General features: G+C 35.7%; 5 protein-coding genes across 6 annotated transcripts in view; 3 read left to right on the top strand and 2 right to left on the bottom strand.

The window, feature by feature from the left end:
- LOC21406634 (sister chromatid cohesion protein DCC1) lies at positions 1-2,287 on the top strand. Its single transcript, XM_010099438.2, has 4 exons — positions 1-50; positions 782-942; positions 1,176-2,090; positions 2,185-2,287. Exons 2-4 carry the CDS (start codon positions 782-784, stop codon positions 2,285-2,287), a joined length of 1,179 nt encoding a protein of 392 aa, XP_010097740.1. The 5' UTR covers positions 1-50.
- Positions 2,288-2,831: 544 nt separating this feature from the next.
- On the top strand, positions 2,832-3,407 carry LOC21406633 (proline-rich receptor-like protein kinase PERK10). Its single transcript, XM_010099437.1, has one exon. The coding sequence runs from the start codon at positions 2,832-2,834 to the stop codon at positions 3,405-3,407; it is 576 nt and encodes a 191-aa protein (XP_010097739.1).
- A 3,057-nt stretch (positions 3,408-6,464) lies between these two features.
- LOC21406632 (DNA replication ATP-dependent helicase/nuclease DNA2) lies at positions 6,465-17,634 on the top strand. The gene is made up of 34 exons (XM_024166480.1): positions 6,465-6,987; positions 7,080-7,187; positions 7,333-7,563; positions 7,805-7,867; positions 8,080-8,337; positions 8,424-8,477; positions 8,569-8,630; positions 9,301-9,433; positions 9,666-9,776; positions 9,890-9,986; positions 10,209-10,291; positions 10,980-11,045; positions 11,236-11,391; positions 11,545-11,600; positions 11,709-11,766; positions 11,844-11,954; positions 12,041-12,097; positions 12,259-12,393; positions 12,505-12,747; positions 13,303-13,377; positions 13,461-13,579; positions 13,716-13,788; positions 13,885-13,989; positions 14,162-14,329; positions 15,019-15,088; positions 15,170-15,321; positions 15,627-15,704; positions 15,838-15,930; positions 16,010-16,147; positions 16,384-16,423; positions 16,517-16,590; positions 16,725-16,862; positions 17,013-17,132; positions 17,354-17,634. The coding sequence occupies exons 1-34, from the start codon at positions 6,568-6,570 to the stop codon at positions 17,510-17,512; spliced, it is 4,104 nt and encodes a 1,367-aa protein (XP_024022248.1). The 5' UTR covers positions 6,465-6,567; the 3' UTR covers positions 17,513-17,634.
- Positions 17,635-18,062: 428 nt separating this feature from the next.
- On the bottom strand, positions 18,063-19,292 carry LOC112091852 (protein PAM68, chloroplastic). Its single transcript, XM_024166496.1, has 2 exons — positions 19,093-19,292; positions 18,063-18,816 (listed from the first exon to the last, which is right to left on the bottom strand). The coding sequence occupies exons 1-2, from the start codon at positions 19,159-19,161 to the stop codon at positions 18,256-18,258; spliced, it is 630 nt and encodes a 209-aa protein (XP_024022264.1). The 5' UTR covers positions 19,162-19,292; the 3' UTR covers positions 18,063-18,255.
- A 3,258-nt stretch (positions 19,293-22,550) lies between these two features.
- LOC21406631 (ribose-phosphate pyrophosphokinase 1) overlaps positions 22,551-24,566 on the bottom strand; it is a 6,467-nt gene continuing 4,451 nt past the window's right edge. The window contains exons 8-10 of one of the 2 annotated variants that reach the window (XR_002902324.1): positions 24,091-24,250; positions 23,391-23,653; positions 22,551-23,155 (exon numbers count right to left, since the gene is read on the bottom strand). Coding sequence is in view for 1 of the 2 variants with exons in the window: in XM_024166454.1 (XP_024022222.1) it covers positions 23,615-23,653; positions 24,091-24,250 (199 nt within the window). In the remaining variant the exon portion in view is untranslated. Of the gene's footprint in view, positions 23,156-23,186; positions 23,654-24,090; positions 24,251-24,566 lie in introns of those variants that run through there. The other variant, XM_024166454.1, reaches the window with a different exon arrangement.

The following is a 24,566-nucleotide window of genomic DNA, read 5'->3' as shown; positions in this document are numbered from 1 at the left end:
CGTTTTTCTCCGGCGATTGCTTCAATCTTAGGCTCCACCTAGATTCTCATGTAAGTAAACCATTTCTTCTCCCATTTCATCTCTATTCTTAATTAGCTTTTTTGTTTTTTTTTCTTCTGTGATTCAAATGTTTGCTGTGATTTCTGATTTGGGTAGATTTCATTTGGCGAATCTCCTTTTTTTTTGTATGAATTTCCTGCTTGCTTTTCGAGCAACTGCCTGAAAACCTAGTAATTAGCGTGTTTTTGTATGATTTTTCATGGGTCTTTTGTTGTGGGTCACGTTCTCTCGAACAAATGTTATTCATGACTGTCATGTGTATGATAAATGTCACAGACAAGTGAATCTCACTGTGCAATTCTTTTTTTTTTTTTTTGTGGATTTACACCAATGAAAGAAAAAAATGAAATCTGTCCAGTTATATTTTCATAATTAATATTAAAAGAAATATTGGATTTAAACATGATTTATCCCAAGATTGTTCTTTTATTGCCTTGTTTTGTAGCAAATTTTTACACAATGCAATTGATTAGTTCCGGTGTACTACCTTGAATCGGTAGTTGAATGATTTATGGTCTTTGAGTTCCTTTATGTGTAACTTTGACGAATAGATGTAAGACATTTTTGTCATGCCAAGATCACAATGCAACAATTTGGCGCTATATCCATGAGGAATTGTTAATATTCTTGATTTCGACTTTCAGAGTATTAAGTATTTGGGTTGTCATACTTTTGGAGTTCTTGATTTCTATTAAGAATCTTATTCGTGTGTGTGTGTTAGATGGAACAAGCGAATCTAGAACGCAGAGCTGCAGAAGCAGTTCTAAATCTCCAACCAAGCGCTTCGATTGCTATTTCGTATCATCCTCTCTTTGGTCATCATAATGATATAATGCTTCTTGAGCTTGATGAAAAACTTCTCCCAGACATTCTCCACCAAAGGTAACCAATAGTTTTGAAAATTATCCTCTAGTTTCTTATAGGGTGCTTTTGTGGTAGGGAAGGAATATTGGTCGGCGGTGCGTGTTTTCGAACACCTGATCACATAGTATGAAACTTTGACAATTAAGAAACACGCACCATCAACAGGGTATTATTTTTGTTTATACTTGCTGTTGATTTTCCAAATTTAGTTGTTCGTGCAGTTTTAATATAAGGCTTCCTTCTTTCTATAGGGTAGTTGTGAGAGGACAGCCTGATGAAGATGCAGTCCTTTGCACTCAGTCAAAAACTTATGCAATCAAATTTGTTGGTACTTCAAACTCTGTATTCCTTATTCCGCCTTCAGATCAATCAGAATTTTCTGATAATTTACTTGATGAGAATGATCAAAGCCAACTACCTGTTGCATCCATCCTTAAAGTTGCTACGGGTACCATGGAGCTCGTTGAGGTTGCTCCCAAACTCGACAAGCTGAAGCTCCTCCTCTTCAAGAACCTGTACAGGCCTGAAGTGGACATAGAGATGGAGGGCTTGGGAGAAGTAGAGACAGGATTATATAAATGGGATGATCTTGTTGACTTAGTTCAAGCTAGTGATGATGAACTGTTGTCCGGACTACAAGCACTTTCAGCTTTGGAAATTGATGGGTATTGGAGGGTTGTGGATGTAAAGTACATGGATATGATGCTGAGGATGCTCTTGCACAATTCAGTGCTGAATGACTGGTCTTTGGATGCGCTTGACCAAGATAGAGTTGTGGATGTGCTGCAGTCAGATGGGTTTCCTCACAAACTTGCGGAACATTGTTTGTGTGTCTATGGTCATAAGGTAAGTGAAGGTGTGGAGACAAATTGTGTGTGGAAGCTGGATGAGAGGAAGGTGTGCGTGCATTTTGCGAGAGAAATCTTACGAGGAGGGAAGAAGAAGATAGAGAAGTTCATGGAGGAGTGGAATAGAAAGGTGCCAGAATGTATGCAAGCAAGTTTCACCATGTTGGAAGGTGAGGTTTTGACCGAAAGGTTTGGTATCGAGACATGGGTGCGTGCCTTAAGTGTATCGTCTCTGCCATCATCCCCTGCTGAGCGCTTCTCTCTCCTCTTCAAAGAGCGCCAAAAATGGGAGTGGAAGGACTTACAGCCCTACATCAGGTTGATCTATAGACTGTGTTTCCATCTCTCTTACTTTATTCTTTGTGTTACTAAGCAGTAAGATGTTAATCCATTGCTTGATACTTTACTCTAGGGACTTGTCTGTGCCGGGTCTTTCTTCAGAAGGTTTGCTTCTCAAATACACTAGAAGAACACAACCAACAGCGGATGCAGAGCCTGTATTCAGCGCAAGATAGTATATTAATATAATTCCTTTTTTTTTTAGTTCCTATTTTGAATTGTTCTATTGTTACAGATGGACCATCTGTTCTTTGCTTCATATTAGTTTATTACTATATCAACTTAATGTATACCTTATCTGATTGATCAGAAATTTTTGAATTCTGTTATTGTTTATCACTAGATCATTTGTTCTCTTGCAAGATTTTTATGTAAAAGAAACATATATGGCTTCTTGAACCCAATAATTGGCTTGAATCCATGCCTTAGACGTAGTAGTACTTATGTGACAATAAATAAATAAGTAGACGTCTTGTGCTAGCCAAAGGAAGAACAGTTGACGTGAAAAAATATAAATGGTCACAAGGTAGCTCCTGAGAAGTGTTTTCCAATACAAACAACCTATCAGAAATCTTAGCATGAGAGTCAAGTTACTAAAAATCTGGCTTAAATGCTTAGCTCTGAGATTGGCCAAAACCTTCCCTACAAATAGGCACACAAAGCTCTTATTTTTCCCACAAAAGATCTAGTTCATCTTTCAAATTTATACAACACACCAAAATGGCATCTCAAAATAACTTCAACTTCCCATACTTTCCTTCACCCCCTTATCACCCTTATCAGCCACCACCACCTCCAGCAGCAAAGCCACCTAGTCATCCAACCCCTCCACCACCGCCGCCACCCCGCCCTCCTGTCCGCCCTCCGCCTCGTCCTCCTGTACAGCCGCCGCCACTCCCGCCTCGTCCTCCAGTGCAGCCGCCGCCTCTCCCTCCCCGTCCTCCATCACCAGACAATCATCCAACTGTTATTGTCATTGTGTTCATATCAGTAGGCGGCGTTTTCTTCCTCGCATTCCTTGCAGCCGCTCTCTTTTGCTTCCTTAAGAAGAGGAAGAAGAGAACCGTACAAGAAACGGACATCATTCATTTCAACGAGCATAAGAAGATAAAAGAGGCCATTGTGGAGGGCCCTCATGGAATAGAGACTGTGGTCTTATCAGTTGAGGATGATATCCATATTGATGAAGAAAAACAGAAGAATGAAAAGGTTGGTGAAGGTTTACATGCCAAGTCTGTGGAAGGGAATATTGCTTCTTCTGGTTCTCATCAGCACCATATTGAACACAAGGCTTGATTATGACCCTTGCACTATTTATTATTATTATTTTTTTTTCTGAACAGGTTGAAATACAAGAATAAATTGAATTATGCTTAAAGTCATGGCAACATAAAAACTATATTAATTATTTCATATGTTATTCCCCATTTCTTTTCTTGCTTGGATCATAAGTCATCCATTTGGGCGTGTAATAAAACTGCTAACTCATACCATTGCAATGAAAATACTATAGATGTCTATCTGCCTTTTCTATTTTGAATTTTCTTTGGCCTTTTTCTTGGGGTTCAAATAAAACTTGGGATTTTATTGAATATGAGAATATCATTGGAGAAAAAAAAGGGAAATAGTAGAAAATAGGCAAATATGAAAAGCTTAAGAAAGTATATAGGCCAATTTTTAGTTATAGAAATTAATATGCCATAACTTGTCAAGTTATGATTCATAACCAGATAAGTTATGAACAAACTTGTCAAGTTATGGTTCATAGCCAGACAAGTTATGGACAATTATGAACAATAACTTGTCAAGTTATGGTTAATAACTAGACAAGTTATGGACGAAAATAATAATTTAGCCTATTTATAAACTTATGTAAACTATTGGCCTATTAATTTTAATTCATTTAAAGTTTTAGTCTATTTTTCTCTTTCTCCCATAAAAAAAAAAAAAAAAAAAAAAAAAAAAAAAAAAAACAACAACAACAACAACACAAACAGAACCAGACATCAAAGCCCAGGCCGCAGCCTCATGAGACTTTCTTAACCGTAGAAAGACCAAAACTTAAAATTTAAAAAATAATCAACAAGCATGTACTGCAAAAAGATTTTCCTATTTTGGAGTGTGAAAGGTGTTCGTCGTACAACTAAACGTTCAATTGAAATGATGTGAGATATTAGACATTATTAGGCATCTCAAGATTCCTACATATTTGACTCTGAAGAATTGGGGTTGTAGACTCCCGATTATTCAGGATTGTCTCACTTTGCGTTCTACAACTCAATACAGTATAAAACTTTTCAAGATTTATTATGAGCGCGTTTACTAATCAAGAATTCAAATAACAGGAGATAAGTTTTAGAAAAAGAGGAATTTAAGTTTCAAACTTTAGTACTTCGGTCATTATAGTGCCAATTTTCTAGTAGTACTGAAAATATTTACTTGTTGGGAGACCCTTATGTGATTAATGCGCTTTACCAACAAATTGTGTGATCCAAACATAATCAAAATTATTGGCATAAACCATATTGTTGTAATTTCCCCTTTTTTTTATATAAATAAATACAGTCAGTTGTTCTAAGAGTTTATGCATGAATTTGAATTGAAAATCTTTACATATCTAGAGAATTTTAAGAGTATCTTTTGACTTTATTTTATGCTTAGGATAGCAAACTAAACACAATTTCACTTCCTTTTCTTTTTAATGGAACATAAACTTAAACATTGTAATCAAATAGATCTTCACAAGCTGGTGGTTTGACGGTTTTTAGACAAAACGGGATGGTCTGGACCTAATTAGGCTTTTGTTAGAAAAACTATAAAAAAAATGTAAAATTAATTTTATTCCATGTTTTCAAGATAAAAATCATTATTAATTTACTATCTCTTTTAAGCTAATCATCATCATGATTCTTGTTCCATAATTCATGCTTCATAGTATGTAACATGAATTTACGGGACAATTAGAAATTACGGTTTGGCGAGACCGGTGGTTTTAAAAAATCAGAATTTAGAAAAATCCAAACCGAAACAAGAGGTTTTAAAACCGCAATTTGATAAGGCGGGCCATTTAAAATTGCGGTTTGTCAATTTGATGTGTGACATACAAATAGCGGGGTGTGGGGCGGGGCGGGGCGGTTTTTTGTTGCACTGCTATTCAGAATACTAGTCTCAATAATTTATTTTGAGATTTCATTTCCCTACCTTACACTCTCAAAACAAAGAAACCAAAACGCGCAAACCCCTGAACAAAGTCCTAGGTCCTGAATGCTTTTTAGACATATGACGAAACTTTACTAATCACATTGACATATATTAAAAAAATTAAAATATTTTACAATTAGCAAAATTATTATGATTAAATAATTACTATTTGATTTTGTAATACAAATGTGAATATCATTACAACAATTAATATCTAATTTTTGCTATTCCTATAATATTTTAAAACAATTGCTAAATTTCAATTCCATTCACATAAATTTCTAATTTTGACGATGTTTAATGTAATTAGTCCAATCAACCGTATATTAGGTTGGGTACCATTTTTGACAGGAGGTTACTTGCTTTTACCACCTTGTATGATTTGTAGATACAAAGCCCTTTCATCAATTATAAAATCTAACCTTAAGATAAATTTAAATATTTAGTTTTTTTATAATTAAATAGTTTATACGGAAATAGTAGAAAATATGTCAAAATAAAAAGTTTAAGAAAGTATATAAGTTAATTTTTAGTTATAAAAATTAATAGGCCATAACTTGTTAAGTTATGATTCATAACCAGATAAGTTATGGATAAACTTGTCAAGTTATGGTTCATAGCCAGACAAGTTATGGACAAAAATCGTGAATTATGGACAATAACTTGTCAAGTTATGGTTCATAACCAGACAAGTTATGGATAAAAATAGTAATTTAGCTTATTTATTAACTTATGTAAACTATTAGTCTATTAATTTTAATTTATCTCAAATCTTGAGGTATTTTCCTCTTTCTCCCTAGTTTATACTACCGCCTCTAGTCGAGCACTTACATCACACAAGGTCTATGCCCTTTTCTTCCCCAACCATGTCTCAGATCAAAGCTGAACCTTCCCTCATACCTTTTTTTTTTTTTTTTTTCTTCTTTTGGGTACGGGGAAGATGAAGACGTAAATGGAGGTTCTTCTTCGCCTAGGTAACATGTTTGGATACCAGTTTCACGAAAGCCCACAATCATTTTGGGGCTGAACTTCAGTTGGGCTGTATTATCCATACACAAAAGCCCATTCTCTATTCTGTTCCCTCCTTTTTGACCGTCACTTTGAGCGGGAAAATCCCAAATCAACAAAAAAAAAAAAAAAAAAAAACAACCTTTCTTCGACTTTCTCTTGCTGTGTGTGAAGCTGCAGAAAATCGGAACCTGAAAAAGGAAGCGAAAAAGCCCTAATCTTTCTCCAAACTTGTAAAACCCCTCCGATGCCTCCAAGGAAGAAGAAACCAAATTCTTCTTCTTCTTCGTCTTCATCAAGGAAGTCATCGATCGCAAATCACCAGGCCCAGCCTTCGAAGTTCGGCATCCAACATTTCTTCGAGCGCCATTCTCAGAACGCTTCTCAGAACCTCAAGAACGCCGCAAACCCGACCGTTTCCCCTCCAAACGGCGCCGTTTCCGCCCCTCAGCCGATCCCCGAACCTATAAATGTCGTCGACGACGATGAAGATGATCCGGCTTCTGAAAATACTAAGAATCGCTCGAATTTGAAGGGAAATGGCCGCGATAATGCACCCCAGAGTACGCCTCCCGAGAGCAAGGCGAGAATTGGTGCTGATGCCGAGGCGTCGCCGGAGATCTTCAAGTCTTTGTCTCTGAAACGACTCAAGTTCTCGCCTGGAATGGTAAATTATCGATTTTGATACAATAATTCTGGTTTTTGTTAATGTATCTAGAAAGATGTTTTGCTTATTGCTTCGTTTTTTATTGGCGATAGTTGATAAAGCAGAGTCAGGATGATGGGGGTGATGAGATCACATGGAAAATATCTCCGGTTAACGAAAGGCTGCAAGCAGTTTCGAAGCGAATGCCCGAGACGGTGAAGGTGTTGGCAGAATCTTCTCGTCGAAACTCACTGAGCATTCGGCAATGCTCAGAAAACAATAAGGCATGCTTGCTTCTTAGTTTAATTATAGAATCTACTTGTTTGGTGTCTTTGTTGTGTGGAGAACTAATATCAGTGATGAAAGTTTCAGGTGTCTTCTGTTGGGATTGGAAAAGTTGAGAAGTGGCTTTCTTCTCCAACAGTTAAGGCCTCAGAAAGATCATTGGTGTCCACAAATAGGGTTGGCTTAAAAAGGGTTAATCCAAATCAAGATAAGGATTTTAATGGAACTGCAACTAATGTAACTAACTGTACGGTTGCTACTAGACAGAGTCCATTTCGGACCCCGCCTTCGCTATCGTACTGCCATGATAAGGTAATACTAATTATCCCTTCATAGTTTTGAGTGTGCCCAATAAGAATCATGGCTCTGTTTTGGCTTTAGGATCTTAGATCAAAGTGAAAAGAGTCTTCTCCGACTCTGGCAATTATTTAGGGCCTAAGAAAAGCAATAGCCGAAATAAGGCTGTGTTTAATTACTTAGTGCCTTTGTTTTCCTGGCAGTGGATTTCAAGCATTATAATCTCTCTCTAACTTACACTGTAACGAATCTGCAGCTTACCGATGATGTTACAAATAATAGATTATCTTGTAAGCTTGGTCAGAGGCAGCATAAAAAGGTAACATCCATTTTTTAGACAAATGCTCAAGTTTTCGATTATTGCTTTCAAGTTTACATCACCTTCTTGTGCATGAGGAAATTTATCATAGATACATTTTCCTCGTGCTAATGTTTTGTGGAAATGAAGAGAGATTACGCCGTGACGCCTTGTCTGTTCTAGTGATGTAATCTGAAGTGGAAACTGTATCTATGTATTTTATTTTCTCTCAGGCATTGCTTGAGCTCTTAGATCAGGTAGAAGATGTCATTTCTGTTGACGATTCAGGATCTGACAAAGTGGAGGAATCTGAAGATGTCATGTCTGCTCAAGGTTTAGTGTCTGACAAAGTGGAGGAACCTCCAAGCCATATTCAAGATACCAATAACGATGAGTTGACTGCCAAAGCGGGTCTTTCCGCAAAAGGAGTGGGAACCAATCACCCAGAGGTCACAGGATTGGTTTCCAATTGCAGTTTTCTTGTGTTGGAGGTATTCTTTACTTCTTCCACGGCTCTGTTGACAAAGGATATGAACTTCTCTGAGATTGACTTAACTGCAACTTATCTTTTCATTAGGTAACCGAGAAGCATGGACCTGCTGAATCATCTGGTGCTCAATGCCATTATAAGGTTTCTAGTAAGCATAATTTGTTAATTTTAATTCCAATGTGAATTATATTAGAGACGAATCATGAAATTAACTGCAATTATTGGTTCTTAGGTTCTTCGTTTGGTGGATGAGCAAAATGGAGCAGAACGAGCTGTATATTTGTCGGAAGACTGGTATTAATTCATGGTTTCTTGCTACGAATCACATAATACTTTTTGAACTATTTTTCTTTTTAGTTTCTTTAACGGAATATTTTACTAATGAATGTCCGCATTTCTTAATTTGAGACATTTAAAACATTACATTTAGGCAATACTGCTAGAGTATATTTGTATTAGCCTTTAGGTATCCTGTCATTTGTAGTACTCACTTATGGTGGAAGCTCGCTTATACTTATTATTATTATTTTTTTAAGATTATTCCAGAAAGAAAATGCTCGAGGACAAAAAAAATTGAGCTCATTAGTGGAAAGGCTTTTTACTTTTTGTTTTGTTTTGTTTTGATTTTTTGTTTGTTTGTTTTTCCTCCTCCAGTCTATAATAACAAATCTTTAAACTCATTTAGAGCCGTTTGCTACTGACTGGCTCACAGTATTTTTACATTGCTATATAGTATGTATGTCAGTCTGATATGGTTATAACACAACATTAATTTGTTGTAATGTAGGAAGGTTTCAAGTTATTGTTTTTCTTTTTCTTGGAAGTTATACGATTTATCTGATTGTCTCTGACCCTCTGTGTAAAATGTCTAAAATCTTGTTTTTTTTTTATACAAATCGATGAATTTCAATATTGAGTCTATGATCTTATTGTTCTTTACTCTGTCATGGACTATCTTTTGCAGGTTTCATAGTGTCATTTCTCCGGGAGATACCATCAATGTGATTGGTGAATTCGATGACCAGGGAATTTGTCATGTAAACCGTGAACAAAATTTTGTGATTGTTCACCCAGATTTACTTATGTCAGGAACTCGGGTAAGATCACCTGCTTTTCCAATATTAGATTTGTTTAATTTCATATTTTTCATTGTATATCGTTTCTTTGATAGTAACTGTTCAGATCTAATGTTGTAGTCACTCCGTTTTCCTTGTAATTGATTTTCTACCAATGAAAGGGTTTTTCTTATTAAAAAAATGTTGTAGTCACATTGTCACAAGATTTTACATGTTCAGCCTTAGTTCTTTTAAATAATGGAAATACTTTTAGGTTGCTGCTAGTTTCAGTTGCCCAAGGCGAACTGTCCTGGATGAGAGGCTAAGAAGCAGTGAGAATTCTTCCGCAGCTTTAGTTGGTACATTGTTGCATCAAATTTTTCAGGTTTAAAAATCATCCGAGACCTTGAGAAGTTTTCAATGCATACATAATATGCAAATATTCATGATTACATGCGGCATACATCTCTAAACGTTTAGATTTCTTTGATTTTGTAGGCTGGACTTACAACGGAGGGGCCTACTATAACCTTCTTAAAGGAATATGCACAAATGGTGCTTCAGAAAAATATTGAGAATTTATATGCATGTGGAGGTTAGATTTGGAACTATTTAGAAATATCTTATGTTCAATATAAGTTTTTTTCTTTTCTTTTTTTTTCTTCAAGGTCGATGGCAATATTTACATGAAGCAAGTTCAGTTTCATATTGGTTTGCTAGACTATATTTGGTTTCAATCTCTATCCTTTATTTGAAATATGATAGATCAACTCTGTAAATTATCTCCTGCTCATCTCTTTTTATGTGGGTGTTGCAGTAAATGAAAGTGATATGTGGAGAACCTTGATTGAAGCCATCCCTAAATTATTAAATTGGATGAACATATTCAAATATTCACAGGTGCGCCAAGCTCAGTTTATGTATTTCTTAGTTTGTTTTTAGTTGTTGTTATCTTTTGTTCTAGATTGCATCTTAGTAATTTATTTTCAATGTGTGTCTTCCATCTTAGTTACTTCTCAGTTCCATGTATATCTGACCTGCAAGAATCCTAATAGTGTTTTGGACAACTAGTGTTTTGGACAACTTTATCTGTGAATGAGCCTGCATTTGTACCTCGCTACAGAAAATGCAAAGCATGGAATTTTTCCTCGATAAATGCTCGCAAGTAATTTTCTGAAGTTACTTCCAATTCCTCTTTTTTTTTCGTTTTTTTACGTGTCTCGTAGTTCCGAAATTCAATCCTTTCTAGCTGGGGTGAGATGGCATAAGCAAGCCCCACTCTACCTAATCTATCTTATATGCTTTATTGTCTTGTATACGATAGCTTCTTTTTGTTATCTGTGCTTTTAGCTTCTTTGTCTTGTTGACTCTCTATATAATATAAGTATTCAAGCAAACTATAGCTGTTTGGAGACATGTCTAATTTAGACACATGGTTGGACCGCATACTTTCATGTTCGTGTTTATTGTTAAATGTTCTCAGTAGTTATGTCTATAATGGCAAATGGTATGCATCAAACACCTTAAAGCAAGAAGCTTTAAATATATATATATATATATATTTTTTTTTTTTTTCATGACTTGACAGGGCTCTGAAACCCCTGCTGTTGATTTTGGATCTGATGTTGGACCGAGAAAAGTCAACATACCGGAGGTAAGTCATCATTGATTTATAGGTTTTTTTTTGTCTTTTCTTTTGTATTATTTTCTTTCCGCAGAGGCATTTCTGCATTTGCGAAGATTGAACTTAGAAAGTAGCATTGCACGTTAGACATTATATATGCCGTTGTTTTGTTGTTGATCTTACAGGATTGTGATTACATTTTATAAGATTTCACTTTTAGGTATTAGATATTGAGGAAATGGCTTGGGCTCCAAAATACGGTTTGAAAGGCATGATTGATGCTTCTGTTAGAGTTGAAGTACGATCGAACAAATATGACACTAGTGAGAAGGTCATGCCTTTAGAGTTTAAAAGTGGGAAGCTACCTAATGGCCAGGCAAGTAGATTGTCTTTCCTAAAACTTGAGTTCAAATCGATGTGGCATACAAATCTTAGTTGATATTTGAAGCACCGTTGGCATATGTTCTTGATGTTTATATTTTATAAGTTTTATTTTAGCTCATTGTGGTTATTTGTTTGCACTTTGCAGTCATCTTTGGAACACAGTGCCCAAGTAATCTTATATACACTTTTGATGTCTGAGAGGTCTGAATAGGCTACATCATCCGTTTGTTTCCACATGGTTATCAAATGTCTAATTTGGATAAATTTAAGAAAACATCATTCATTTGGTTTGTGTATGCCTGTCTTTAGGTACCAAAAGCATATTGATTCTGGTCTTCTATACTATCTCCAATCAGAACAAACGCAGGTAGTGTATAACAGATTGTGTTTCTAATTCTATCAAAGTTTTGAGGTCTATCTAAAGTCTGTTTATTATGTTTAAAGGGAATTGCGGTTCGAAGATCTGACCTAACTGGACTAATCATGCGTCGAAATGAACTTGCTACTGATATTCTCAAGGCATTGACAACACAAGTACTTCCACCAATGTTACAGGTACGTGTGTTATTAGCAGAGAGCGGCTCTGGAATTTCCACCAGATATTTCATTCATTTATTTATTTTTTTTAATTTCCGTTTTAGAGTCCAGGCATGTGCAGAGGTTGTCGCCATCTTAACGTTTGTACCATCTATCACAAGGTAATTCTTTTTCTCCTAAGGTTGAAGGAATTTTCTGGTAGGCTGAATCAATAATTCTGTCGGAAGCCCTTATAGAGTTTTGAGTATCATACTATCATTTTGTTAAAAAGAAGAAGATTTTGATATGTGTATTTTCTTCGGTGTCATGCTTAATGCTGTAGGTACACGGTGGAAGTGCTGAAAGCAGTGGATTGGGAGACTTATTTGATTCAAATACTCATCACCTAACGAATGCTCATGGTGTTTTCCATAGGCACTGGGATTGGCTGATTGACTTGGAAGCTAAAGAGACACAGGTGTAACATTTGAAGTGACTGTGCATACGCACCAGTAGCTTTGTCATTTATTTTTCAATAAATTCTGACAATCAGTTGATAACCTTTTCTGATTCATTTAATCTGTTTCAGCTTTCAAAGAGTGAAATCTGGCGGTCCCATAGTTCGAGGAGTGACCAGACTCGTCTTTTCTCTATTGTTCTTGACGATGAACTTCCGCATCGAGAACCTGAGAAAGACAACAGATTTGTCTACCGCTTTGTGCGTTACAATCTTCCTTCTGCTGATAAGAAGTTATCTGATGGGAATTCACTGAAAGCCACCTCTTCCACAAAAAGAGATTTATATTGCACCTTAAAAGGTGGCGACTATGTGGTACGGTTACGTTTCACAATGTGAATTTCGTCAAGTTCGCACATGAATTAATCTTATACAATGTTCTAAAGATGGTGTGCAATTCTGTTTTCCAGGTTCCTTTTGTAGGATCATCTTTTGCTTATATGTATAACAGACATTTTTTCACTAAGCTTCTTCTGAACGTAAACTTAAGTTTCTCTACTTTCAAGATTCTCTCCGTACTATACTTTTGTAAAACCTATATGTGCTCGTTTGTTTCTAATCCAATCATATTATTAGCGCCTCTAGTATTACTTAAATATTTTCAAGCACTAGAAGTTCATTTAGTGGATCTACCTTAGCTATTACTGGTCATTCTTTCTCTTCTGGACATTCTTGTTTATGGCTCACCTGTTTCATTTATACATCTCTTCGCTCTGTTTTTTTTTTTTTTTTAATCTTTTTTTTTTAGTACTACAATTACCTGCATATAATTGTGTACGTATGCTACTCAATTGTCAACTGGCTGGCGCACATTGTATCATCTTTTCGTTTTCACCAGTGTATTACTAATTGTGTTATTTTGGTTGTTAGATACTTAGCGCTGGGTCTGGCCATCTGCCCATTGCAAGTGGGATCATAACAGATTCTAACGATTTCCATGTTTCTGTAAGGATAGCTAATTAATGTATTTTTATTATCAAAGCTTTGATTAGCAAAGAGAGCCTAATCAATATTTGTAAAACTCCCAGGTCTCTTTTTCCAAGCGCTTAAGGCTTCCTGAGAATGCTTTTTCAGAGGCAGCTGATCTCCTTAGGGAGGTCTGGCGAATTGACAAGGATGAATTTATGACTTCATTTGCAATCATGAGGCAATTACATTATTATGACTATCTTTTGTTTTCTTACCTTTCCTTTTTTTTTTTTTAAGTTCTTTTCTACATTAACTGTGTGGAGAGACTAGTGCAAAGCACCCTTTTTAATTTCGTGCTTGGTTTCTCTCTCAAGGTTTAATCTTGTTCAGCTTTTTCTACAAACTGCAAAAAGTACACATCTAAGGAGGATGGTTGTGGACCTTGAGGTAAATTTTAGCAGCCATTTTGTCTAGGTGTTAATTATTGCCATCTTTTTGATAATTCTAATTCTTTTGGTCTATGCATGTGTAAATGCCTTGTAGGCTCCTAGATTTGACAGTGGTTGCATACTAAGCCAGGATCCAGCAATATCTTACGTGTGGTCACAGAAAAACTTAAATGATGACCAGCGTCGTGCCATTCTTAAGGTTTTCTCAACAATTTTGCAACCTTTTCACATCTCCTCTTTCTGCTGATATCTCAAATTCGTTTTGGCAGCCTTCTTGTTTGGCTTTACAATTATGTCAGCTCGTACTTTCTTTGGCACAGCATGTTTCCTATAAAGTTGAACTGACTTATTCCATGAGCTTTCAATTTCAGATACTTCAAGCAAGGGATTATGCTCTCATACTAGGGATGCCTGGAACAGGCAAAACGTCTACGATGGTCCATGCTGTTAATGCATTATTAATTAGAGGTGCATCCATTTTGCTTACATCCTATACAAACTCCGCAGTTGATAATCTACTTATCAAATTAAAGACTCAGGTCAGCTATTTCTTTCACACTTCCTATAAACATTGTAACATGGCAAGTATAATTGATTACAGATTACCAAAAGAAAGAGAAAAGAAAAGAAAAGAAGCATGACATGCATATTAAGTTAACTTTCTTTTTGCCCCTTAACCTAGCGCGTCAATATTTGGTTGAAATCACAAGCAAACGTACTAGGATAAAAAGTTTGGTTTTATGAATCTTTGACAAAAATATCGCTTTGTTCATAGTAAATTTGTTTAATGCCATCACCTAACAGGCAAGCGTACCATTACAACGCGTTGCATGCATACATCATCATTGGTCCAACAGCCTGAGCCTCAATCTAGCAAAAACCCCTGAATTCTCCTCTTTGTTGATTATCCATATTTAATTTTGCAAGTTCCTACTTCCTAGGGAGTGTTAGCTGAAAGATCGCCATGTTGATTGAACTTTCCAAGGTTCTATTTAGAGCTTAATATTATTCCTAGGTCCCAGTTATTACTTGTTCAATAAATGCTCCAACAATGGAGCGGATATATGTGCCTATGTGATCTCATTATCGCGCCCCCGTTTCAAGTTCCACAATTAAAAAAAAACCCCCCCCCCCCCCCCCCCCCCCCCTTTTTTTTTTTTTTTTTTTTTTTTCTATTATGTCATTTCAACCGGCCATTTCCTTTTTATTAAAATCTATACTATACCAGGGCATTGATTTTTTGCGTATTGGAAGACATGGAGTGGTGCATGAAGAAATTCGCAAACATTGTATTTCAGGTTAGATTTTTCACGAATATATGTTTATTCAATTGATTAATTTATTTCTTTGCGTTGTTGTGATCATTGTCTGCATGGCAGATATGAACTTACAAGGTGTTGAAGACATAAAGACAAAATTAGATCAAGTCAAAGTTGTCGCAGTTACGTGTTTGGGTATAACTGGTCCCTTGCTTGCCAACAAGAGATTTGATGTATGCATAATGGATGAAGCCGGACAGACTACCCTTCCAGTATGAATTTGCAAATGCTGCTTTTCATTATTTCAAAAAAGAGCAGTTATTGTTCATTTATTATATAACGAGACTGCAATATATTTGGACTTATATGGAACGCAATTCCCAGTCTGACTGAATTTAGAATGAAGATCAATGTGTTTTTAGCTTTTATTGGGGAATTTATGGCGTCCTTTATGGTATAATATGTTGTCTGATTGAAGGGTGCAGTCACTGACTGAAAAAAGGAAAAAAAAAAAAAAAAAAAAAATACACCCACAAGACGCGTAAGTGTATATTGATGAGCAATTTACACTTCTCAGGTATCTTTGGGACCTTTAATGTTTGCTTCAAAGTTTGTCTTGGTTGGCGATCATTATCAGTTACCTCCTCTTGTCCAGGTCTATTATCTTTTTCCTCCATTTTTTGTTTTTCTTTTTGTTTTTTGTTTTTTTTCTCATTTTGGTTCTTATTGCGTCAAGTTTTCATGGTATAACCTTTAGTCCATTAACGGTGTTGATTATTTGTTTCTAGAGTGTAGAAGCTCGAGAAAATGGACTGGGGGTGAGCTTGTTTCGCAGGCTTTCAGAATCACATCCTCAGGCAATTTCAGCATTGCGGAGCCAGGTTAGCGTAAATGGAAAACCGAGTTCTCTCTCCATATGTTCGTTTCGTGCTAGCTAATTACTAAAATATTTGAATGCAGTATCGTATGTCTCGAGGCATTATGGATCTATCAAATGCATTGATATATGGTGACAAACTGCGTTGTGGTTCCTCCAATATAGCTGATGCCAAACTTAAGTTCTCAAGTTTAAGGTCTGGTTCATCATGGATTAATGAGGTAAGAGGATTTTCTGCTGTCTTTGTTCCAGGAGTTAAAATATATTCTTTATACCTGATACATCAAATATACGGCTTGTCATTTATAGCATCGGAAAAGTAGTTCGAAGCTGTTCGGACACAAACTTTAGTAGTGCCTAAAGAAAAGGGAAAAAAAAATGTCTCAAGTAAATCTTTCCTGCTCTTCCAAACTGAGTAAATAGAATTCACTTGTCATTGCTCTGTTCGTGGTTGCAGATTTTGGATCCAGACAGACCAGTTATATTTATTAATACAGGTATCTAAAAGTGTCACATATTTTTATTTCCGCTATCAAAAGATGATGTATAATGCCTAGTTTTTCTTATCACGTAATCTTTTCTCATTTTAGATACGTTGCCTGCTTATGAGGCAAAGGATCAGAAGACCATAAATAATCCGATGGAAGCTCAAATTGTTGTAGAGGTTTGATTATTTACTTAAACATGCATACAAAAGTTCGTAGAAGGTTATCATTTTCTATTTCTATTTTCTGACGCAAACTACTTAATAAACTTGGAGCTTTACTGGATGATATACGTTCCTCATTTTGCTTATAGGTGACGGAGGAGTTAGTCAAGAATGGTATTGAAGGCGAAGATATAGGCATCATTACTCCGTATAATTCCCAGGCAAATATTATTCGTAATGCCATGAAGCTAACCTCTGTAGAGATACACACCATTGACAAATACCAGGTTGGTTTGAGCTTTGCACTCTTTTGGTCGCCACATCATTATTTCTTTCCATGATGACGTTTTATTTATTTATTTAAAATATTATATTTCTTATGAAGTCTGGAGATCATCTGTTCAAACTTGTGTATCCTATTTTGTTCCCGCATACAGGGAAGGGATAAGGACTGCATACTGGTGTCTTTTGTAAGGTCTAGTGAAAATCCAAGAAACTGCACTTCCTCACTTCTTGGAGACTGGCATAGGATTAACGTGGCACTTACAAGAGCTAAGGTTGGTATCGAATCAGATCAGTTCTACTGTGGGCTACACACACACCAAAAAAAAAAAACATATATACATACATAATACATGCATACATACATACATACATACATAAATACATATATATATATATATATATACACACATGGTTGGAGTCCTAGTGTGGAGCTACTGAGTGCCTTTATTTCATATTGGCAATATCATCACAAGCTTCTCGATTGAATGTGTAGAAAAAGTTGATAATGGTTGGATCGTGCAAGACTCTATCAAAGGTTCCACTGCTTAAGCTTCTCCTTGAGAAAGTTGAAGAGCAATCAGGCATCTTGAATGCGCCCAAGAAGGATATCAACTGCACGAGAGAGCTCAAGAGGTGCACACAGTTCAGATGATTGTAAATTTTGGAGAACATTTTAAAGCTAAGAGGTGTACATAGAAACTTTAATGATTATTTCTGGAGCAATTTGTAAGGTTGTGTACAGATGAACAAACGTTGTAAAAGTTTCAGAGATCTAATAAGAAAAATCCTTTTATATTCTCTCATGTAGTTCGCTGAATACCCCAGCTTAGGAATTAAAACGGTTGGATGTAACAATCTTTTATCGGCAGTGAAGCCAATCAATGAGAGATGGGAGAGGGTACTCCCGTTCATTGATCCCAAACTGCCAGTTTATGGCAATTGAAGACCGAAACCGAACAGTAGGTTACCAGAATTATGAAGCCGCCAAAACGTGACTGGGGGGAATGTTGGCTAACCAGTCCCCAAGTAAATTCACTTTGTTGAAATCAACTACTAGTACAGTGTGGATGATTTATGTATAATATTTATTCAAAACATCTGATGGTATTGTTGCTTTAAGGTGCATTGCTTTCTACTCTCTTAATACCTTGTATTTGTTATGCACATTTGTGTCCTCAGTGAAAACCAAAATAGACATGATATATACCAAGTTTATAGTGGGTTCCTCCTCATTTCAATTGAAAGTCCACCAAAAAAATATAAAAATAACATTATTTTACACTAATCAAGGCTGATATATCACAAAGACCTATTACAATTCCAGACCATTTCAAACTTTCAGAAAAACTCGTGCTAATTAATTTACAAGTTCACCAAGCAAGTCTTGAACAATTGCTACTTCCTCTTAGACCCACCCCAAAGAGACTGCCGAAAGACAGGCCAATTCTTCTGAGCCTCATTCCAACCCCAAAAAGAGCCTCCCCTCATGGGATCCCAACTGGAGGACACAATCCCATAGCTCACCCCAAGCAGAGCTGTTCCGAAGAAGAAAAACGACACAATGAAAGGCACCCAAGTGGGAACATCAATTTTCAGACCAACTTTCAGATAGTAGAAGAATGGGAAGAACAGCAGCCCAATGAAGAGTGGGACCCCAACAGTGAATCCCATCCTGCTGATCATCCTGTTAGTCACTATCTCCGGTATTACACCCGCCTCTCGATCTTCTTCTTCCCCTCCTCCTTCCTCATTCTCCTCTTCTCCACCATCCTCATTGTCTTTGTTGCCTTTCTTGGTCTTCTTGGTTTTCTTTGGAGGACCAAACCCTTTTGGGCTCCTCAAAGTTGCACACAAGGGTGTCAAGTGTGCTAAATGAGTCAAATTCTGTGTCGTGGAAATTGGGTATTCGGTCTTTACTCCTTTTTCCAAACGGTTGGTGATGGGCATACCCCAGATCTTGAGTGTAATATGCAAGAAGAAAGTACCCAGTCATTGTCAAATATTTATATATTACTATGTTTTGAATATGAATCTTCATATACTCAGTGGGTCTTTAACCAAACTAAACAATTTATATCTCCATGTTCGGTTCTCCAACAATTTTGGAAGGTACAAAGCAGTGACATGTAAGAGTGTACCCACACAAAAAAAAAAAAAAAACTACAAGGTTATCCTTCTCCAATGAAAAATATTTGTAAATTAGAGAGACAGAAAGACACAGAAATATTGTACCTTGTGAGATAATTTGGAGTTAAAAGAAGCTGGAGATAGGCATGAATATGCCACTGAAGCTGTAGTCATTATTCTTCCGATTTGCTGTTTGGCATCAGAGGAAAAAGGAAAGAAACGTGAGTAGGGAAGAGCCCACGAAAAAGGATTAGGAAGAGCAGAAGGAGAGTTCTGTGGAAGGGTGAGGATATTATTTTATTTATTTTCAGACACGGACAGAATTTTTGTGATTTGTCTCCCCGCTCCGTATTCAGGAGCATTTGGAGTGAAAATCATACGATTTTTTTGTTGGGATAATTAATTAATGAGTAACACGTATTTTACAAAAAAAAAAAATGTGTAAATAAAAAAAATAATGAGTAAATTGCACTCTAAATTTTTCGTTTCTTAAACTTCGTTCATTTCACTGATTTGAATTTAAAATTTAAGCTTTATTTTAAAAAAAAAGCTCTCAGAAACAACCATATCTAACTTTTTTTACTACAGTAAAAAGCTCTTACATAAAGTCACATCTCAACTCAAATCAATGAACTAAACAGGCATCTTATATTCTAAACATTTGACCTTGATAAATTGTCATGAACTTTAAAATCAATAACAATTGAGTTTTAATAACTAACTAGTATTATCAAATTGACCGTTTGAGACACTAGATTCATAATTAAAGAAAAAACTTGTTATTTTTCAAACTAAATCATGTGAGAATCATGTGTTCTAAATTGTCAATTTGATAACACCCATCAACTATTAGAATTTAATTACTATAGATTTTAGTTTATGGTGTAATTTCTTGAAATTAAAAGTTTAAGATATATTATGTAAAAAAATAAAAAGTTTAGGGTGCAGTTTTCACTTAAAATTTTTCATCTCTATGAATTCTATTTTAATTATAAAAGTACATTGTACTTTAGTGAGATGCGATTTTCACTGTATATTCTTTGAAAAGAAAGTTTATAAAAATTTTCCTCGATTGTAACTTTTATAACAATTTTCAAAATGTATTATTTGTTACTCTCAATTTACAAAATATTAACGAAAAACTCGTTCCGTTAAGAATTTTAATCTTTATTCTCCCAACCTACTAAACTTTACACTTATTAATCTTTATTTTCATATATGTTTTTGATAGTTACATTTTTTAAATTATATTTTTGTTTTGTTGGTTAGTTTGGATTAATTGAATTCCGTTATTCATGGGTCCTTTCGTAAAAATAAAAAAAATAAAAATCTTTTGTGAATTAGTAAATTTTAGTTCCCATCAAGGAAAAGAAATAATCAATCTATTGTACTTTTGTTAAATGAATCAATAAAAATTTAGTTCCCCTCCAACAAAAGGAAATAAATATATCAAAAACATGTTAAGCGAAAAATATATCAAAAACATAGAAGACTAATTCCCTTGTTCAGCCGACTGATCTACTTGCCTTTGCACGATCCCAGGTAATTATAGTTTAATAATCTCTCTCTCTCTCTCTCTCTCTCTCATAGCAAGAAAGAAGGGGGAAAAAAATCTGGGTTTGCTATGCTGCCTTCTACACAATAGAAAAGTTATTTTTCCCCTCCTTTTCTCTGTTTCACGATTTGCTGTGCCATTGCCCGGTTATCAGTATTATTTTACTTGGAAGATTGTATCGTAGAATGATCTTTGCATATTGAAGTTTTGAATTTGGTATAATCCTTGAACTCTAGCTAATGGTAATATCAAAAACTTTGCTAATTATGATAAATATCGGGAGGTGTGGTGGTGTGTGTGTGTATATATATAGACACACACATATATACATAGACACACACACATATATATAGACACGCATATATATATAGGCACACACTTTTAAAAACCATTAACAATCGCTAAACCGACGTTAACACTCAGTTATTTACGTAAATAGTCACATAAATCAAGACTTGTCGTTTCACCTATTTCCATCTGTGTCACAAATTGAAGTGCTGGTACAAGTGCTTCTTTAAAAAAAAAAAAAAAAAAAAATCTCAATTGGTAAATATTGGGTTCAAATCCTAAAAGTATGAGCTACTCGCATCATACACACAAATTTTGGCTGCAAAGCAGGAGTCAGATTATAAATATGAAATGTAACGAGTAGGGCAATTCATAAACTTGCAAAATCCGTAGGCTTAACTCACCTCACCCCAATCCAATTTGAAAAATACAATTTTTAGCATTATTTTTTTTTTCGGCCCATTCAATGTTTGGCTCAAAGTTTTGAGGCGGGGTGTGGGTTGGGTTTATAATGGCCCGCATACCCCAACCTAACATGCGCTCAAACTTGCATCCTCTAATATCTAACCTTAGGCAAGATGGTGGAGGCTCTTGTTTGTACTCAAAATTAGTTGAAGTCTACACGTGATTGTATACAAGAGACTATTTGGATAACTTAGAGACTTATGAAAACCTAAGTAAGACAATAATTTGTATGTATCTTAATCTATTTTATTATATGAACTCTAAACTATCCAAATTATTACTTAATCTATTTTCATTTCTCTTATGGATAACTTAATATCATGTCCTACTACAACTATTGAGGAGCCTATGAGTGTAGACTGATAAGGATAATTGTTGTTGTAGTGCTTGCTTTGGATGGATTTGAATTAAGCCTCTATGTTCGCTTTTTGTTAAGACTAATTTATGAGTGTAGACTAATTTATGTTTTCTTTATGTTTGATACTGAATGGACTACTTTACTTCATGTTTGATATTGGATTGAACTTTGAATTGCTATCTATTTCAATGTTTGAGTTATTATTTCTATTTGATGATGAGCTTTGAATGTTAGATTGAATTTTGAGTCTTTGATTATTTGAATGTTGAAACCGACCACCCACCCCGCACCGCCCCAACCCAACCCAAACATCATTAGGTTGTGAAATTTTTCTAACATTATTGGAGTTAAATATGTGCAACCCGCACCTTTTAAGGCGGGAGAAGAAAAAACTCTACCCCGTACCAACCCAACCCATGAACAACCGTAGTAACCCAACCCATAAACAACCTTAATAACCCAACCCATTAACAACCCTAGTAACGAGAAGAGTAAACAAGTTTAGCACTGTATGCCCTTCCAGATTCTGTGAAGACATAATTGATTTCCTAGATTGAGATTATAACTATATTTGCACTTCGCATAAAAAAATGCCCCTGAAAATCTTATGGCTCAGATGATGATAATCGTCTTTTCCCTTTGTGCAATATATATAGCTTCAGTAAATTCCAAACATTTATGCATCGTATGTGTGCCATTGGCGTGATTATAATTGGAGCAATTTCAATTACTTATAGAAATGAAATAAGAAAAATAAAATTAAAAAAAAAAAGAGTCCTTAGAAGACCGAAGGGGAAAAAACCTAAAAAGCGTGTGAAAAATCACACTTGATCAAGAAAAAGTGATGCCTCAATCTCTCTCGCCTTCCATATTTGATCAAGAAACTTATTCTTCGAAGAAAATTCGTACTTTTTTTTGTGGCACGTTTTAATATATGTTTGGAGGATCTAACATCTCTGGCAGATTTAGTTAACTTAATGCATCTAGCCCATAGAAGAGTTATTATCCTTCAGAGGAATTTCGACATGACATATTTCTAGCCACATCATATCAAACACTATAGCATTCGCTTGAAAGGATAACGGATGCATGCATGACAAGTTCCACAACAATGAGAGAACGGAAGTAAAAGAGAAGTTAGTATCAACGCTTCTACTAACTGATATCACTGTCTTCGCTCTTTGTATGCCTCCAGCGCATTGACGTTAACATTTGCAGCATATCAGCATCATTCACTGACATCAGCTCAATTCTTATCAGCTCAATCATCGCGTAAAAGCACCAGTTAAATTGCAACAAGTGGCGTTGGTATGCAAATGGAGTCGGTCTAGCTAATCAGCCAGGTTCCGCAGTATAACGTTATCTACAAGTTTATAGTTGCCGTGTCAAACTAGTGACTGCTGTTGCTGCAAGTCGGTTCTTCACCTTTTAAGTTTCTGAAGCCTGTATCCTCTGTGTGACTTGGAATAGAACAGACGGAGAAGAACTTCCATGAGTTAGCTCTGCATTTAGAGCCAACACATCCTTAATCGAAAAGTTCTCCATGAGAAAACGTTGGACGAGAAACGAAGAGATTGGTAATAAAACTGAATCTGAGCATGTTCATCAATAGTTTGGTGACAAAATGACATGACAAAATCAAGAAAGAAGCATTGCTATATTATCACTTAGAAGCATACAACATACAGTTAAGATGCGATCATTTATCAATTACACCATTATTGGGACACGAATTACCTGTTTTCTCCAACGGGGCAACAGTGATCACAACCTATGTGAAAGTATATTCCTACTTAAAAGAGTCTCCATCATTACCAAAATTGTACAGAGTTCTGAAACAACCAGCAAAGAGCAGGGTCTTTCTAGAAAGCTTTTGGTTTTGCTACTGACAACATCGTACTCAACAAAGTAGCTAATTGCAGAACGGACGCAGGGAGGGGCACACCACCATCATGAATAAATCAGTCAATGCCCAAGGTGGAATATGGTTCAAAGCCACCCTGATAATCAGAAAATTCAGGCCGAAACAACTCTCAGCTCTAACTTGTCCAAAGAAGATATCAAAACTATGTAAAGATCATCTCAACTCCCTAAACGAAGATGGAGCTGAGTGATGGGCACAAGAAAATTTTAATTCTGAACTTGAAAGGTTTCAGAGTAATAACTTTCTTGTATTTCACTCTTCCACCTAGTTCTCCCATGTTTTCTGAAAGACGTCACTACGAATTAAACTATTTACTTCCAAGCATTATTTTGTTATTATACTTGAATGTATCAAAAAAAAAAAAAAAAAACAGAGAGAATAAATAAATAAAGAGGCCAACTACAAGCCATCAGCACATCATGTATTGAAAATGAATTTAATTTAGCTTAGGTAGAATGAATTAATTTCATAAGTAATCTAGTCAATCTAATTTTACTGAAATATACTACTCACAGAACAGTCGTCATGAACACGCCATATTGTCTCGCCAAGTAGATTTGCCACTGACAAAATGGTTAGCTGGGGAAAATAGTTCTGCTCTGACACCGGAATGGTATTTGTTATGATCACCTCTTGAAACAAACCGCTTGACAACCTCTCTATCGCAGGAGGACTACAAAGAAAGAAAGAACAAGTCATGTACATAACAAATAAATAATCAGTGAGCCATTTCTGAGAGTTTAATCACCCTGAATTTGATAAAGAGTTCAGTATAATTGCAGTGCAATCCTAGTAATTCAAGCAGGTGCTAATGAGTAGTTAAAGATCACCATAGACCCCCCTCAAAAAACAAGAAAAAGGTAATAAAAAAAGGAAAAAAGCGATCCCTTTCATACCTGCATATTTTAATCACTGTCAAGAATGGTACGGTTTGAAGCCAAACCTAGTGCTTGAACTTTTGTTTTTGAATGAACATCCAAGGACAAAGG

This window comes from Morus notabilis, unplaced genomic scaffold (assembly GCF_000414095.1).
Source record: "Morus notabilis unplaced genomic scaffold, ASM41409v2 Scaffold75, whole genome shotgun sequence".
Taxonomy (NCBI): Eukaryota; Viridiplantae; Streptophyta; class Magnoliopsida; order Rosales; family Moraceae; genus Morus; species Morus notabilis.
Note: the sequence above shows the minus strand (reverse complement) of the source record. Positions and strands in the feature narration are given on the sequence as shown.

What these genes read in the sequence shown, in the direction of transcription:
- LOC21406632 (XM_024166480.1), top strand. Translation starts at nt 6,568, where the DNA reads ATGCCTCCAAGGAAGAAGAAACCAAATTCTTCTTCTTCTTCGTCTTCA. An exon ending in TCAAGTTCTCGCCTGGAATG is followed by an intron (nt 6,988 to 7,079) that starts GTAAATTATCGA and finishes TATTGGCGATAG; the next exon opens with TTGATAAAGCAGAGTCAGGA. An exon ending in TGTTGCATCAAATTTTTCAG is followed by an intron (nt 9,777 to 9,889) that starts GTTTAAAAATCA and finishes TTGATTTTGTAG; the next exon opens with GCTGGACTTACAACGGAGGG.
- LOC112091852 (XM_024166496.1), bottom strand. Translation starts at nt 19,161, where the DNA reads ATGACTACAGCTTCAGTGGCATATTCATGCCTATCTCCAGCTTCTTTT. An exon ending in ACTCCAAATTATCTCACAAG is followed by an intron (nt 18,817 to 19,092) that starts GTACAATATTTC and finishes ATTACACTCAAG; the next exon opens with ATCTGGGGTATGCCCATCAC.
- LOC21406634 (XM_010099438.2), top strand. Translation starts at nt 782, where the DNA reads ATGGAACAAGCGAATCTAGAACGCAGAGCTGCAGAAGCAGTTCTAAAT. An exon ending in CCAGACATTCTCCACCAAAG is followed by an intron (nt 943 to 1,175) that starts GTAACCAATAGT and finishes TTCTTTCTATAG; the next exon opens with GGTAGTTGTGAGAGGACAGC. An exon ending in GACTTACAGCCCTACATCAG is followed by an intron (nt 2,091 to 2,184) that starts GTTGATCTATAG and finishes ACTTTACTCTAG; the next exon opens with GGACTTGTCTGTGCCGGGTC.
- LOC21406633 (XM_010099437.1), top strand. Translation starts at nt 2,832, where the DNA reads ATGGCATCTCAAAATAACTTCAACTTCCCATACTTTCCTTCACCCCCT.